This window comes from Ammodytes marinus (genome assembly GCF_949987685.1).
Source record: "Ammodytes marinus genome assembly, chromosome: 1".
Classification (NCBI taxonomy): domain Eukaryota; kingdom Metazoa; phylum Chordata; class Actinopteri; order Uranoscopiformes; family Ammodytidae; genus Ammodytes; species Ammodytes marinus.
The window spans coordinates 8,317,428-8,334,853 of record NC_137230.1 but is presented as its reverse complement, the minus strand read 5'-3'; the positions used below and the strand labels follow the sequence as shown (position 1 = coordinate 8,334,853).

At 42.2% G+C, this 17,426-nt stretch overlaps 1 protein-coding gene across 1 annotated transcript in view; it reads right to left on the bottom strand.

Moving 5' to 3' along the window:
- itfg1 (integrin alpha FG-GAP repeat containing 1) overlaps positions 1 to 17,426 on the bottom strand; it is a 140,467-nt gene that overhangs the window by 7,223 nt on the left and 115,818 nt on the right. Inside the window, exons 15-17 of the mRNA XM_080033189.1 lie at positions 6,600 to 6,724; positions 1,697 to 1,779; positions 653 to 770 (exon numbers count right to left, since the gene is read on the bottom strand). Of these exons, the coding sequence (XP_079889315.1) occupies positions 653 to 770; positions 1,697 to 1,779; positions 6,600 to 6,724 (326 nt within the window). The remainder of the gene's footprint in view (positions 1 to 652; positions 771 to 1,696; positions 1,780 to 6,599; positions 6,725 to 17,426) is intronic.

The following is a 17,426-nucleotide window of genomic DNA, read 5'->3' as shown; positions in this document are numbered from 1 at the left end:
TAAAGTTGATGTCTGTCTGTCCTCGACCGTGCTATGTCAGGGTATAGATTGCTGTGATGGTCCTAACTGTCTGTGTGTGTGTGTATGTGTGAGAGTGTGGCAAAAACAGCAACCATGATAGAAGGATCTGAAGCACAACACACAGATGAAAACATTGCTTTGACTCCCTGCAGGGCTTATTTATGGTAGTAATGAGCAGCAGCTCTGCCACACTGAAGGCAATTACAGCTGAATGTCCTTCTCCAGACTGTGGCCCAGGGTAAGAGACACACACACAGAGAGAGAGAGAGAGAGAGAGAGAGAGAGAGAGAGAGAGAGAGAGAGAGAGAGAGAGAGAGAGAGAGAGAGAGAGAGAGAGAGAGAGAGAGAGAGAGAGAGAGAGAGAGAGAGAGAGAGAGAGAGAGAGAGAGAGAGAGAGAGAGAGAGAGAGAGAGAGAGAGAGAGAGAGAGTGTCTCAGTGGGAGGCTAGAGGACTACAGGACAGGGACGGTGAGACCCATCTGCTGCTGGTTGTGGTCCAATCTGCTGTGCATCTTACAAGCACACTCTGAAGCAGTAAATTACCACGAAGAGGCCAACATTAACTACACCACTGTATATTCACATGTGTGTGTGTGTGTGTGTGTGTGTGTGTGTGTTTGTGTGTCCTGACCTTCTCTTGCCAGTGGAGGATCCCGATAATGACGAGAATGAAGATGCACACTCCAATCAGCGCAATGGCGGTCAGCAAAACACTGTTGCTGGGAGTCAGGTACAATTTAGCACTCCAACTATAAACACACAGAGAGAGAGAGAGAGAGAGAGAGAGAGAGAGAGAGAGAGAGAGAGAGAGAGAGAGAGAGAGAGAGAGAGAGAGAGAGAGAGAGAGAGAGAGAGAGAGAGAGATCAACAATGCGTGCCATATGTTGTTTTGAGTTTCCTCATAGTTTTAACTGACAGAAAAACAATACAATTACCAAATGGCACACATTAGCAGAGATTGTGTTTCTAATTAAGTTAAGTCAAACAAATGAACATCTCTTCCACTTTCACAGCTGAGCGGATCGAGGGCACTGCTCCGTTTGCTGGTTTCCAAGAACTTTTGTGTATTTTCTCACAAACCCAAACACTTTGATATATTAAATGTATCATCACCCAATCTGTTGGCTTCCTCGACTGTATGTGAGAAGAATAGCAAGGCACCTGTTTTTTATTCTGGTAAGATCTCATTTCCCTCATGGTGTGCATGTAGGTGTGTGTGTCTGAGCTGGCACGTGTGTGTGAAAAGGCTGGCGAGTGCACAAGTGTAATGTGGCTCTATGGAAGACAATGTTTGTGTGTGTGTGTGTGTGTGTGTGTGTGTGTGTTCTGAATAGCCATCTGGAGCTCCTCCTGGGGTTTGAGCTACATGTGAACAACGCATGATAACATGAGAACACATGCTGCTAGGTGAAAACAATGTGTGTATGTGTGTTTACGTGTGTGTGTGTGTGTGCCTGAATTGTGTTATTATTTCTGTATGCAGCCGAGGTAACATCAACTTAAATATGTCATTAAGTGGCGGATCAGAAGAGGTGGTTAAAGCACTGAATAGTATCCATAGAGACAAGCTAGAGCGGGTATGCCATCACATTATAGCCCTTTTTGAATGAGGAATACAGGCACTTCTAGAGCATCTATAGTGGATCATGTCTGCACCTGTCAAGTGTTTATGTACCTGCGCGGGCTATTGTGTGGGTAGGGGATGACAATGAGCTGAGAGTTGGGAATGATAGCCGTCCACTCCTTCTTCCTTATGTCCTGCAAAAGATACAAGCAAAAACACATTAGCATACATGCGGAATACATTACGATAACAATATATGCAATCACATGCAGATTTTCCATAGCGACACACACTCAGAATATGTATGTTAAGTCCTCTGGGGGCAGAATAATAAGGTCCCATGGTTTTTCCTTAGCTACTGCGGGGCTGGCTATTTAAAGCTGTGCATTTAAGACGCAGACACACTTGCCACTTGAAATAAATTACTCAGACTGTGGGGAGCAACGCAGATTTAATCGCCTGTGTATGTCTGTGTGCATATCGGGTGTGTGCATAATCTATTTATCATAATGTATGCGCGATTAGGTACTGTGTTACTGTGTGAGGCCATCCGCAGAACAAGTCTCGTGTCCTGAAAAAATAAACAATGGTCTTTATTCAACCTGTAACTTAACAAACCAGAGCTGCACTGGAGGTCTGCTATGAAGATAGAATGAAGGGGTGAAAACTGGACCCTCTGCCACACATGTGAGAAAGTACATACAATCTATAATGGTGATTAAATAAAGGTCACATTTGAAATATCGGGATTTTTGTCCATACATCCATTAATAAGGAACATGAATTCCAGTCGAGTGCATTATTTCACTGCAGAACGTAGTAAGCAAAAAGCAAGGAAGCGTCACACAAAATCACACACCTGAAGAAACAGCCATATCTGATATATGACCCAACCACATACTCTGTTGTCTTTCACTTCATATAACCTAAGTGAAGATGTAACAATCAAGATGAAGGAAAAGGATGCTCAATCATACACACTAGTACAACAGCTTTGTACATGAGGACTGATACGCAAACAATGGAATTACCTTTCACTGTAAAGTCTTTTGTTATGTCTCCTGTGTCTCATTTCCCACTTTCACCGATAACGTGGCGTAAAAGCTCGGAGCAGGTGTTTTCACTTATGTTGCCTGATTACAGCTCCTTTCAATACTGTGTGGGCGTGCACACACTGTGCTCAATTGACAGATACTCTCCTGTTAGGTTTACGGCACCTGTTAGGGTCAATTAACTATGTGGAGCGCTTTACATGAATGCAGTCCATTTACAATATCACTTCCAAGCATTTGATCACATCTTCCATTTGAATATAGGTCTAATAATCCAGAGGTACTGTAAATAAAAACACCAGTGTGAGCGTGGCAGGGCATCTAAATTCAATTGAGTATTAAAGACGTAATATAGACCAATGTAGAGCGAGGAATACAACTCAAGAACGTTGAACGTACAGTGGTGCCAGGGAATGCTTTAAAGAAGGTACAACTCCTAAGAAGCAACACTATGGCACAAAGTCACTGCGACCTCACAATGTTTAAGGTCCTAGTAACCTTTGACCTCTAACATCAGTTCACCCTCCAGTCCAAATGGAAGTTTGTGCTCAATTGACAGAACTCTCTAAATGCTTTCTTTAAAATATTTTTGCTCACAAGATTTGAGGTCACAGTGACCTCCAAAATCTATTCAGTTTACCCTCCAGTCAAATCGACATTTGTGCAAAGTTTGAAGAAAAATCCCTCCAAGCGTCCATGAGATATCACATTCACAAGAATATCTTGGTCGGATGGACAAGCCAAAAAAACATGATGCCTCGAGTCTTTAACTATCGTTTTCGCGTTGGCATTAAAAAGTTAAAGCCAGAACTCAAATAGCAGGGAGTTTAGAACATTCACTTGCAGCACTGAGTTTCACAGCACTTCCACTATGCAGGAGTTAAAGTTTCATTTTTAGTATAGTTTGCTGCCTTAGGGCTCAACACACAACAATGACTCTGGACATATTTAATGTCTGTATGTGTTTAACCTCTGCATACAACAGTGCTTCCACTTCTGGAAAAGCTCAGCCTCATTATTAGTTTCTGTTGGCTTTTCTTCTTTAATCGTCTTTCAGTCCAATTTTGCCTCGTGTCCTGATTTAGCCCCTGCTCAGTGATTCAATGTTGTGTTCAAGCAGCGGGTGAATAGTTCACAGATACAAACAGGGCATGGGGGCATCATATTAATGATTTAAAAGCTGTAATTGTGCTTGTATGGCTGTGAGGCATTAACATTCCCCAGTCCTGCGTTGAAGCACTATCTGCAAGTGCCAGTGCTCCTTAATTATGTCTCTCCGTTTTTCTTCATCAATTGGGAGGAACCACACCTCGCAGCTATTTTGAACAAGCGAGCAACACACACTATTGCTTTTTTCTTTTTCTTTTTTAACATAACGAGTGCATTCTCGCTGGCAGCCATTGTCGCTTAGCTCTTGGAAAGCGCTGCTGCCGCCGACACCGCTGCAGGTTGAGGCAACTGGCGGGGGAGCAGAGCTGCTTGAGATGAGTCAGCCTGCACACTACACTATGGGCTGCCTGGGAGCACATCCGATCTGGCTTGTTTGGAAGAGAAAAGTGTTCCCGAGTCTTCAGAGAGGAAAAAAGAGAGATATACTCTGGTTCAAAGCCAGGGAATAACTGGCACTCTACAGTATAAGCGATGGATGGAGAGAGAAATGGAGAGAGGGATATAGAGAGAGGGAGTGAGTGACAAGTAGGGGGACTGATTAGTGAAGCAAAGCACTTTGAGCAGCATAGGGGAATCCCCTGGGTGCAAGATAAGTGAACAGGAGGAGAGAGAGATAGACTCAAAGAAAAAAAAGAATGGGTTAGAATGATTGGACAGCAGATAGAAGATATCAGAGTAGATTTATTTTTTCTTTACCAAACCTCTCCATCTGTGAAACAGCGGGGCGGAAACACTCATTGTGGAGGAGGACACATTGTAAAGGGGCGCAGCAGGGGATATAGTGTGAGAGAATGGCAGTTGGACAGATATAAAGACTTAGAGAGAGGGAGAAAGAATGAAAACAAAACATTCGGGAGGCGAGTAGATCAAAAGAGTTGACAAACAGAGAAGATCTAAAGCTGCCCCACTGAGCGGGGGCCGTGTAGCGGTCAGGATATAATCTAACTCCCTCTCCTCTTTCATACAGAGCCTTCACCAAAAGATTCTTCTTCTCTTCCTCATTACAGGTAGATTTGACGGAGCTGCTCCACTCCCCCCCAAGTGCCTCTTGGGAGTGAAAAAATTCAAAAAACAACTTGGCTTAATGGGCGCGTCTTTAAGCAAGTTCATTCACTTTGTAGAAGGGAGGAGGAAAAATGTAAGAGGAAAAAAAAAAACGATAATTTTTTTTTGCACAGGCAAACGCAGTGTGTGGAAAAGGGAACAACAAAGCAGCTTGTTTGAGTAGAGCGTTCCTCGGTTGCACTACAGCATCAGAGTAGCGGGCCGAGCCATCTACAATTCTAATCAGCTGCGTGACTGAAACTGAAGGGGGGGGGGACGAAAAAAAAGAAGGAGGCCCTGTCTGTCGCGCCTAATATTCAGAGAGACAAATGAAATGTGTGACAGAGAGAAAAACAAGAGATGAACTGAAGAGCGCTGACGTCTGAAGTAGTGTAGAGAGTAGAGCAATGGCGGCTGGCAAAGAGACTTAAAAACATAAACCCAATCAATTATTCAGCATGTCGATATAGTGCCGTCTTGTCGTAGTGTGACAGGAGGCAACACATGGGCTGCACACACACACACAGTCACTCTACACATCCTCTGCTGTCAGGGTCGGTAAAAAGAGATGCTCAAAGTAAAAAGAGGACAATCTTGCCTCTAGTGCCTCTGTAGCGCCTGTCAAATTTAGCCAGCTTAAAAAGTGAAGCTGAAAAATCCTGCATCAAAAATGAAATGACTAACTTGCTTTGTGTTTTAAAGAGAGTTAACAGGATGCATTAACACACAAGCCAACTGAATACTTCCAGCAGCAAATGGGGAGAGAATGCAGAACTGATTAGCATTGTGTTGGTCATAATAGTTTTCATTTTCTATTGTGTGTGTGTGTGTGTGTGTGTGTGTGTGTGTGTGTGTGTGTGTGTGTGTGTGTGTGTGTGTATGCGAGTGTTAGGCTTCTACAATCAATCATTTCACAAATGAAAAAAACAAACAAAACTAAAACATATTGTGGACTTCAGCTTCCTTCTATAATCTTGTTGTTATTTTCAAACATTTTAAAAAGACCTGTTCACTTCATAATCAATTTAACCACCATCAGTTAGCACATATTTTGCTGCATTACTGCTGCTGGAATAAGAAAAATAAACAACCCCGACCAAGGATTAAATGTTTCTGCAAGATTAAGTTAACGCTGCTTATGAAAAATACCATTAAAACAAGTACCACAGTCCTCATAAGAAATGTGTTAAATCTGACCCATTATAAAATAAAGCCTAAGAATAAGGGGAAAAATCTAAAACTACTGTATGCTCTCTGCCTATGACTATAAAAGCTATTGAATTGCGCCAACTGTGAACTAATCACAAATAAGTGCCCTATTTGACATCTTAATTGGACATATTCTGCTCCTTAGCATCACTACACGAAGGCTTTTTATGCTCGTCTCTCACTCCCGTATTTCATCGACTAATTACATTGACTGTATGTCTCAGCCACACATGCCATACACTGGTATATTAAGAGCAGTCCAGGGTTCTCACAAATGACTTAATAAGGCACACGAGTACTGTTTTAGGAGACAAGTATCATGATGCAATTAGTGCCCAGAGGGGTCGAAGGGCTTTTAAATCTTTGGTTGTTCAGCACGCCTACTTCATTTTCTCTCTCTCTCTCTCTCACTCTGCTGTATAGCCCTCAGACACACTTCCATTAAAGTATTGCCCTTTAAATATTCTGTGAGATGGTGCAGGCTGTGGAGTAAGGAGTTAATACTGTATATAACCCTCTCTACTGTCTGTTTTCCTCACCGTCTCTCCCAGCTGGCGGGGGATGCCCACGAAGAGGTGGTCCAGAAAGTTGGCACTGCGTCCCAGGCCCAGCACAGTGTAGGGCAGCTGCAGGGAGAAGTGAGCAGACTGGCTCAACTGACCGGCTGCAAGAAAGAAGGGAGGGAGGAAGGGAGGGACGGAGGGAGGGAGAGAAAATAAATTCTTTAATGCAATAAAAAAGGATGGATAACTAACAAGACTTATCTATACCTGGGTATCATGCCCCATTGTTATGTTAGTCATTAATAGGGCTGTGCAACAAAAAAACGATGAAACAATATTTTGTGATGTTTATTTTCGTGATACCTGTATCATATCATCAGCTCCAATTGCCGGGTTCGATTTTAAATGAAAGTTTTGAATGAAATAGTTTTGACTCAATTTGTCCACTGAATGATCAATACAATGCAATGCGATGTATTAAAGACCACCCATATCGTACACAGCTCCTTGTGTTTAAGCTCTGTTCATTTACAGTGAAAAAGTGATATGGAATACCGCAATATGCTTCATAGTCCACCAGCAGGTCATAGCTTTACCTATCCTATCCAATGAAACAATGTACAATTTGGATGAGCACATAGATTAAGAATAGTTGCTGGAAGATGTATCCGCATGATTTTGAGGTTCCCCTGACTTTGTCTAGCCCCACTAGGTTCACATCTTTGGTTTTTAGTGAAACATCTTGATAACTTTAATTTCACCCTCAGAATGAAATGAAACTAATGGAACCTTAACATTTAATCTTACACTTTTCCCATGTCACAGATATAATGACCAAACAGCAAAATGGATGAAATTCCGGACCTGCTAAATGATGCTACCATGCTAAATTAGGTTGTTGAACAGTAAATATAAATGACAGGTCAGCATGTTCAGGTGTGAACTCCAAGCACCCCTGTGCCTTAGTACCACCTCACACAGATGCTGATACAGTAGCTGTAGATACTACATTTGTTGCTTGTTTTGCACTTTGGCACACAAAGGATTGTTTTAAACAGTTTTGATGACGCATTGGTTTGTGTGCGGTCAACATTTTTCTCTTTCCCTTGCTTAGCGGTGCCTGCTCTCTTCTCAACACATCTGGACAAGCTGCCCCGTAATGAGAATCAGCCATAGTGTTCTACAGGGACAGAACACTACGTCAATTAAAATAAATACAGTCCAAATATGGTAATCCATCATTTATACTTATTTTATGTATGACATAAAGGTCACCCCCATTCCTGCCTTTGTGTCCCCAGTCACCCTCCTGTATTGTATCGTTGCATATGTAGATTTTTATATACATTTTTAATATACCCATAGTTCTACATATTTCATTGTCACATTAACATACTATATGTTTTGCAGCACCTTTAACATGTGCTGTCTGTAGCCCATAAGCTTTACACATTTTCAGTCATACCTTCCTACTTCCACTAGAACAATGTTAACATAAACTCTATTTGCCTTAATGATGATTTGAAACAGTAGTTACAGCAGCCCTGCTTTCCCCATAGGGATCATTCAAGGTTTATGTAATTTAATGCAATTAGCTCACCTGTCCTGGCCATGACTGGGTTAGAGGTCTAGTGATAAGGCTAATCATGCTCCAGTAAATGAGAGGGATCAGAAAGAAACATACAGTAGAGCAGGAGCAATGGAGGCAGCGGGAGTGCAGCTTAGACCTTGTGTTCTGACATGAAGGAGAATCATAAAAGATACAAATCAGAGACACCTGAGGCCAGTCCAACACCTCTCCCTCCCTCCCTCCCTCTCCCTCCCTGAAATCTCTCCATCCTTACTTATATTACTGTTCTCATCAGAACCCTTAGTCTCTTCTACAACACTCCAATTTGGCCTTTTTCATTTTAGCTTCCATTTCTTCCTGCCTCCCTCCTGCTCTCTCTCTCTCTCTCCCCCCTTTCAGCTGCTGTCTCTCGCCCACGCCACCCAACTCTGCCAAGTGCAGCCGAAATAAATCAAGCTCTACGTGGTAAACCAAAGAGAGGGAAGGAGAGAGAAAGAGAGAGAGAGAAAGAGAAAGAGGGATGAGAGGAGAGAGGAGAGAGAGAAAGCCTGGAGGCAGCCAGTGATCAGAACTAATGTGGATGGACTGCGTATTGCAGGCCGCAGAGGAGCACAGCAGCTTTGCTTCTGTCTCTCGATTTTTTTGGAGAATCTCTGCCTAACCTCAGTCCAGTTAGAACAATGAATAAAAACACTTCAACAGACACACAGCTCAGGCCAGTCCAGTTTACTGCAGTAAAAATAATCTGGTTTTGAGTGCTAATTCATATTTAAGGGATAATGTATAACGAATGGATCACTATCAAGAAATGAAGACAGACAAGGTGAACATACCTATACGTATCTTGTGATATCTCGCTTATTACACTTAATTGAAGCTGAATATTGTTGTAAGTTTGGTTTTATTGATGTAGAAATGCTTTCATTGGTTACTGTACAACAAATAGTCCGCTACGGTCGGAACTACTTTCATAGCGATGGAATGTCACTCTGTGGCTGAACTGACTCACCTCATCTTGACTGGCATCTTTTCAGACATGACTAGGAAGTTCCCTGCTCTCTACACACATTCAAAGTCATGTTGAAAAAGTATTCCAATGCCGGAATTGAGATAGTAGAAGACAGAATTGATCAGTGCTGTGTCATAACGCACCAATAAAGCTGGGCATTCCACGTTGGGATTTGGGAACATTGCACGTAATTGTAAAAATGAATCAGCCAGTGGGTAAAAAATGGGTCATTAACTTAACAAAAACCAGAGTTGGCTATTAGTGCAATAAAAGCTGTTCACGACGGCTGTAATGGTAATGTTTTGGCTCCAGTCGGTCTGAGCGCTGAATATAACCATCCACTTTTGCCAGCGCCTACCAGAGAAAGCGTTTTGCAGTATATTTTCGGCCTTTACTCAGAAAAACGGCGTTGGTAGTGGGTTGATGAAAGGAGACACAGTTTGAGGCAGATGAGGAGGTCTCAGGAACAATTCTTTTATTTAAGCAACAAAACTCATCCTGCAGTCAAAACGAAGCCAATAAAAAGTTAAAGTGTTTGTAGCCAAAAAACTAATAGAGGTACATGCACAAAACAAAAAGCCATTAAGAATTCCTGTAAGCTAAAAACCTGTCTCTTCCTGAATTGTGGTGGCCTATAACCTGCAATCTAAGTGATCTGATTGGTCCTTAGGTCAGTAAGCTCCACCTCGCCTAACTCCTGATTGGTGGACCCTAACTAACTCTGACCTACAATGTCCAGAGGACATCTGTGTTAATCAATCCCTGGAGGTGCTATGCCATTTGGGGTCAGGAAGTCTGATTCAGTAACCTTAGGACAATCCCCTTAGCCAGGGGCCAATAAACTAGCTGTTCAATCTTCACCAAACTGTCCTAAATTGCCCATACAAGACAGTCACCCCGGAGCCTCCCTTTGTGTGCATGCTGAGTAACCTACAGAAATCTCACCTATGGCTTCCCCCACTAAGCAATACACATTTCTATCCTGCACACACATATACCCACGAGAGCTACTCCTGGCTCCCCTTATAGTTAACTCTGTATGTAATTAAACAATCTCCTGATTTATCATTAATCTTAGAATGTGTCATAACGAAATACACTACAGTTTCATCAGACTTTTCTCTTTATCCCTCTATATTTATCTCTAAATATGTGTTCTATTTCACTAGCTTTTTAGTGCTGGGTTATGGTGTTGTGAAGGGGCTGCGTAATTGCCTTAATCGCACACCGCAGATAAATAGAGAGGGAGAGGGAATGAAATACAGGCTGTTTCCAGGGGAAAAAACTGGGCACAGTTTCATGAACATTGACTTGTTCTGGGAATTACAAAGCCAAGACTTCTAACAGGCATTGAAGATGAATCCTGGCGTATCTGACATTTACTAGTGTGTGTGTGTGTGTGTGTGTGTGTGTGTGTGTGTGTGTGTGTGTGTGTGTGTGTGTGTGTGTGTGTGTGTGTGAGATAGGGAGAGAAGAATCGTACCAGATCAGTAAAGAGGAAACCTATGTTCTGCTGTATAGCATTTTAGTTTGTATTTTTTTTCTTCACTGAAACAGAGTGATAGAAAATATGGTTGAAAATGACCATCATTTTATATAGCCATGGCTGTGTCCGTCCACCACTTTGCTCCACACTGAAACATCTCAACAAATAACAGATGCAATGCCATCAATGGTAATATCCTTTAGCACTAACGTCAGGTTTACATTTGACTGTTTTTAAGTGACATATAACAGGTAGTCAATGGATTGCCATGGAATTTTGTTAACACATCTACGGTATTTAAAGGATGAATCCTAACAACTTTGGAGATTCAATGAATTTAAAGATAGCGCCACCAGCAGATTAAAGTGTTTATCCATCCATTGAAGTCATATACCATCAGACTCAGATGTTCTTTGCGTTTAGTTAGCAAATGTTAGCATGCTAAACTAAGAAAAAGGTAAATATCCTACCTGCTACATATTAGCATTTTCTCTGTGACCATGATAGTATTCGGATGTCAGCATTTATCTTATAGCACTGTTGTGCCTATAGGGACAGTCTCTTTGAGGTGCTAGCATGGCTGTTATCGTTACGTTTTGTTCCATGGTGACATGCGGCCTGATAAAGAAAACAGTGCTAATGTGTGTTTTCTTCTATAGTGTATGAGAAACACATACAATGCTGCTGGGAATCTGCAGGAGAAGACTGAAGTCACATAATGGCCAGCGACATGCTTAGCCTGACCAGTCATATTGTTACCAAGGAAACACAGAGGGAGCTGACATACCTCCACACAACTGAAGGAGAAGTCTGTGGAGGTCAACACTTTTGATGGTGCTCTTTTCAAGCCTAGCTGCTGTATTATAAAACTATAAAGAAATACAAAACCTATACCAACAATAGGCCTTAAAGGTCTTTACATAGAACAAGTCGATATGAACCATAGTCACCATCAGCCTTGGCGACAGAGCTTTATCCAGGGCAGCTCCCAGGCTCTGGAACAGCCTCCCCCAACATATCCGTGACTCTGAGTCTCTCACCATCTTCCAGTCCAAACTCAAGACCCATCTCTTCTCCTCCGCCTACCCCTAGTTCACCCACCAACCCAACTCTACGTGTTCTTTTTGTTTGTTTATTGTTTTGTTTTTGTAAAGCGCTCTGAGTGAGAGAAGAGCGATATATAAATAAAATGTATCATTATTATTATTATCAACCATACATCACACAAATACATAGGTATAGGATAAATGATGTAAATGATGTATGCAAAAATGTAAAAGTGAGCAAGTATGCCTGTAGAAGCTTGTCAACACACTGGGTATAACTGGTCTTAGACCCACAGTACATGCAATAAAGCCACGAAGGCAACAACAGTTACTAGATTAAACCAAGTTTTCAGTTTCAGTTTTCCTGCTCATATTGAGCAACTCTGCCAACGGCCAACAACAAACAAAGTCCCCTTCACCTACCCATGCATTTATGATGTAATATGAGGTGGCCTTTATGTTAATGGCGTTTCTTGTCTTTGATACCCACCAATCAAATACCAGACACATGGCTATTAACAGTTCACTGACTGTACCATAGACCAATGTAGGAGTGTTATCTTATTATAGTGTGGATCCAGATGGGCGAAGCTTTCTTAAAATCAGCATCACTCTGGACTTCACACCGGGCTAGGCAGAACAGGCTTTTTGAGGGGATTGGACCTTTAAGTCAGTCTTGGTTTGATGTTTCGACAGATTGCTGCTTTCCATCAGTGGGCAAGGCAAGAGGTGGATGGCATGCACTCAGCCACTCAGCAGGTTGGAGTGGAGTTGAGAGAGAGAGAGAGTGTTTGTCTGTGTGTGTGTGTGTGTGTGTGCGTGCGTGCGTGTGTGTGTGTGATGGAGGATCAAGCAGGGTTACGATGCAGGCAGGAAGCCTGGCTTAGTGTCTGCTGAGTGTGTTGTGTGAGTGTAAATGTGTGTGGGATTGTGTAGACTGGCTAGGAAATGTGACCATGGCTGGAGCAAAGCCTTTTCACAACACGACGGGTTGGAAATGGGTATTATGCAGAGCGGTGCATCGGAGTGTCTGTGTTTGGTGTGTGTGTGTGTGTGTGTGTGTGTATGAGGGAGTGTGTAAGTGTGTATTTGTCCCATCTCCCTATGGCAGAGCCAGGGGAGGCCCTTGGCAGTGACTTCCCCTCTTACACATGACTGACAGCCCACAATCCATCTCTTAGAAGACCAAGCGGATTCAAAGCAGCACAAGCAGCTCATCTGGTGTTTGTGTGTGTGTGTGTGTGTGTGTGTGTGTGTGTGTGTGTGTGTGTGTGTGTGTGTGTGTGTGTGTGTGTGTGTGTGTGTGTGTGTGTGTGTGTGTGTGTGTGTGTGTGTGGGTCTGTGTGTTTGTACTCCTCATTTAAAAAGTTTGGAGAAACCAGCACATACAGACTTTTGTGAGCACAATACGCATGACACTTGTTAGTTTAAGTGCTTCAAAGCGCAGGCAATAATATGAAGAAAGGAATCCATAATAACAAACATACACACATAAACATTACAGTCTAATTTGAGCTCAGAGAAATAGAGAAAGAAATAATAAAATACACAACAGTCACTAGAAGTAGCAGTTTAATTTCTCTCCATTTATTCCAAAAACTGAAGTGTTTCATGTCCATTAGAAATATCGGCCCACGTGTGCTGATTCTGCAGTCTACACAGGGCTGAACATGACCTTAACATTCTGCATTTGGACCCTGGGTTTTTAAATTAAGACTTACAGCTGGTAAGGGACAATATTTAAGACTTCAATTCAAGAGTCATGACCATTAACAAAAAAGATAATAATGCTTATGTTTGAGGAAACTGAATTCAAAGCTTTTTAAGACTTAAAATACACATATAAATAAATATAAATACAAATACACCTGAATGCTTTATATTATGAAGCTCTTCAGTTTGACCCAACATTGATGTACACTCATGCATGCTAGCAGTCACGGTGTACCGAGGCTGACAGTCTGGGCTGCAACCAATTGGAGACACTGCATAGGCACATTGAATGATTTTAGATGTCACAGTGTGGATCCCAGGATTACAGATATGTAAATTCTATTTTGCCTACAGGGGTTTGCAGGGCAAGTCTTAGCGCTCGGTGAAATGCATTTTGACCGTCCTGACATCATCCTTACTCATTATTCTCTGAACAGAATGCCAGACCACGGCTAGGAGTTTGGGATAAAAACCATCTACAATATTGAAGAGGACACACTTTACTTGTGGGCATAAGAAGGGAAAACTAGTGAACAATTGAGGCAAAATCGAGGCCGACAGACAGAGGTCACAAATGCCTGTGAGGGACCTACAGCATGTTAATGTGTGTGTATGTGTGAGTCCATCTGCCAAGGTTTTATGACACATATTGTCATGAAAAACACTGTCCAGTCCCGGGGGAGACATGTATAGTCTGACACTGAATCCGGTGTGTGTATGGGCACAGAAGGAAATAGGGAATATATAAAATATAACAAATTTGAATTGAAATGATCCCGCCCATTTATTGAGAAAGGAAATATGGTCAGAGAGGTAATTGGCATGCAGCGGAAAAACACACTCACATTCTCCCTCTCCAACTCATTCCCTATACACCCAGGGCTTCAAAACTAAAAAGAAAAAAAAAATGTTTTCAAAGAAACTCTCAGTGCCTGGCTGTCGCTATAGAAACCATTTGCTCCCCTGATAGCGATAAAAGGAGCAAATTGCAGAGACGGAGGGGTGGAGCCATGAGCCATCCTGAACACACACACACACACAAGCACATACACACACACGCAGAGGAAAAAAAAGTTTTTATACATGCATCTGAGTGTAAATGTGTGTGAGGTGAGGGATGTACAGGGCTTTTATAGTTCTGTCCTTATCATCATTCAGCTTTGTACTGCCTTTCAAACACTACAGCAGTTCAGCATGTTAACACCAGCACCCAGGGGACCAAAATTACACCTTATGTGTGTGTGTGTGTGTGTGTGTGTGTGTGTGTGTGTGTGTGTGTGTGTGTGTGTGTGTGTGTGTGTGTGTGTGTGTGTGTGTGTGTGTGTGTGTGTGTGTGTGTGTGTGTGTGTGTGTGTGTGTGTGTGTGTGTGTGTGTGTGTGTGTGTGTGTGTGTGTGTGTGTGTGTGTGTGTGTGTGTGTGTGTGTGTGTGTGTGTGAGAGAGAGAGAGCAGAACTTAGACATGCAGCCTTCATCACTCTAGTTATTCTTACTCAATCAAATAGAAAAGGTGAGTTTGCTATAAATTGGTCCTATGTCCATGAAGTGTCTACTCAGTGATGTCTAACCTCACTTTCATTTTGGTTTTTGTATAAGAGAGAGAGAAAAACACAGCAACAACTCTATCTAACTACAAAGCAATGATGATGATGCTATAATGTAATCCTAATGCTATGGAGGGTCAAGACATGGTCGCATGGGTTTGATGGGGAAGAACTTTTGCTAACATTTGCTAATCGGCATTAAAACAAAAAGTACAACCAAGGGTGGTGAGAATATTATTTGTCATGTATTTGCTATGTTTATATATCTGGTCAAAGTACATAAAGTAAGTCAAATGTAATTAGATATCATATCAGCAACTAAAATGTGCATCTGGGGAGATATAAAGTATTACTTTTTTAACCAAAGATGGTGATATAATGGAAACATCTGTGGATCACCTACATGATTACCATCTATTTTAAGTACTACATGGGTGTGTGTGTACCAATTACCATAACAATCCATCCAATAGTTGTTTAGATATTTACATTTTGAACGTAAGTTCGAGTGGTGTACCAACACACTGACAATGGCATCCCTACAGCCCTGCCACTAGTATGGATGAAAAACATGGTCAAAGTCAGTGCAACCTAAAAACAAACTGAGGAGGACAAGATACATTTTAACTTCATAGTTTTACTACGAGTGATGAGGCACATTATACATGAAGACACGCACAATCATTTCATTCATTAAAAAACCCCAAGGTTGTTTGGATCAACAGCGCCGGCAGAGAACAACAATGGTGACAAATTAAAGCGATAACAGTCTCGTCACAATTTATGGTATCCATAAAAAACGGATGCAGAGAGGGAGAGATTGCAGGGCGAGAAGAGAAACAGAATTAAAAGACGAGTAGAAAAGTAAGAGGAGGGCGAGAAGAGATGGAGGAGGGAGGTGAAGCAGTGAAAAACAGTCAAAAGAAAGAAAAAAAAACAGGCCAAGCCTGATCAGTAGTCATTTTCCATGTGTGAGTGCAGAGTGTTATCCCTCCAGCCCTTTTTCCACTTTCAATCCAATATATCGTCCTGTTCACATCTCTCCGTTCTCCACCCGACTGCCATCTTTTTTTCACTTTTGTTCCAGACATATTTTTGCTCTGCAACCCCACTCTACAGTATAGTTTACACTCTGCTCTGCAGCCTCTCATTTCCCCCCTTTCAAGCCTTTTTGAGTTCTCTCATCCACCCCCAATCCTATCTCCTACCTAGCCACTTTTCTCCCACTACTGTGCAATAAAAAGGGTTATATAAAAAGGTTACGCCACACTGTTGACATGATGAGGTCTCTGAAAACATGGGCTACACTGTGGCCCATAGATCAGTGTGACGGCCGAGCACAAGAGGTCGACTTTTACCACACCGCTTGAGTGACCGCCGTGATGCGGCAAAAAGCAACATGAATAGCTTCAAGTCATGTCCACACACACACAGACGTGTGTACACACACACACACACACACACACACACACACACACACACACACACACACACACACACACACACACACACACACACACACACACACACACACACACACACACACACACACACACACACACACACACACACACACACACACACACACACACACACACACACACACACACACACACACACACACACACACACACACACACACACACACTTTTCCATTTGAATTTGATCAAAGTTTCAAAGGTTGTGTATGTTCAATGATTGTGTGTGATCTTTGTGTGTGTGTTTCTGTGTGTGTGTGTGTGAGCGTGCCGCTGCTAATCCCCTGAACTCATTAGGTTAATTGGACAGACCACAGAAGGCTCCACATTGATCCGGGTCTGTTATGATTCTCCTCCCTATACGAGCAGCACTCATCCTCCGTCTGTCCTCCCTCTCTCTCTGTCACTTCTTTCTCCCAGATGTCCTCCTTCTCTTCCTCTTTTCTCATCTGCTCCCCTGTCTGTGCATAATGGTCTTTGGCACCATAGACACACGCGTTCCGTCTGGACACAGCTAACTACCCCCACAGTTTGTAACCGTTCTTTCTTTATGCCTGTTAGCGTTGTACCGTTATTCATTTTATTTCAATTTGCAGCGTGGTGGCACTAACCACCAAATATGTTAGGTTCAAAGAAGCTAATGTAATGAGGGGCTGGATTTCTATCCAAAGTGTGTAATGGGAACGGCTTAAAGGAACAGTGAATTCTCCAGTCAAAATAATGAACAAACCTCAAAGGGAAATGGTGTATTTTGGCCACACATCATTTCGCAAAAAGAAAAGGCAAGAAAGTGAAATCTATATCCCACTGCTCAATAGGGTTGTGACGATTTGCCATGGAATAGTCCATCTGGGATTGATCGTCAATAGTTTTTTTTTATCTGATGCCATCAGGAGTTTATTTACTTTTTAATATTTATTTTTTAGCCGATGCTGTCAGAGTGACAGAGTGTGTAGTGGAGGGAGAACGACAGGTGGACTGATATAGAGAGATAAACTTTATTTTATAATTTTGCTTTT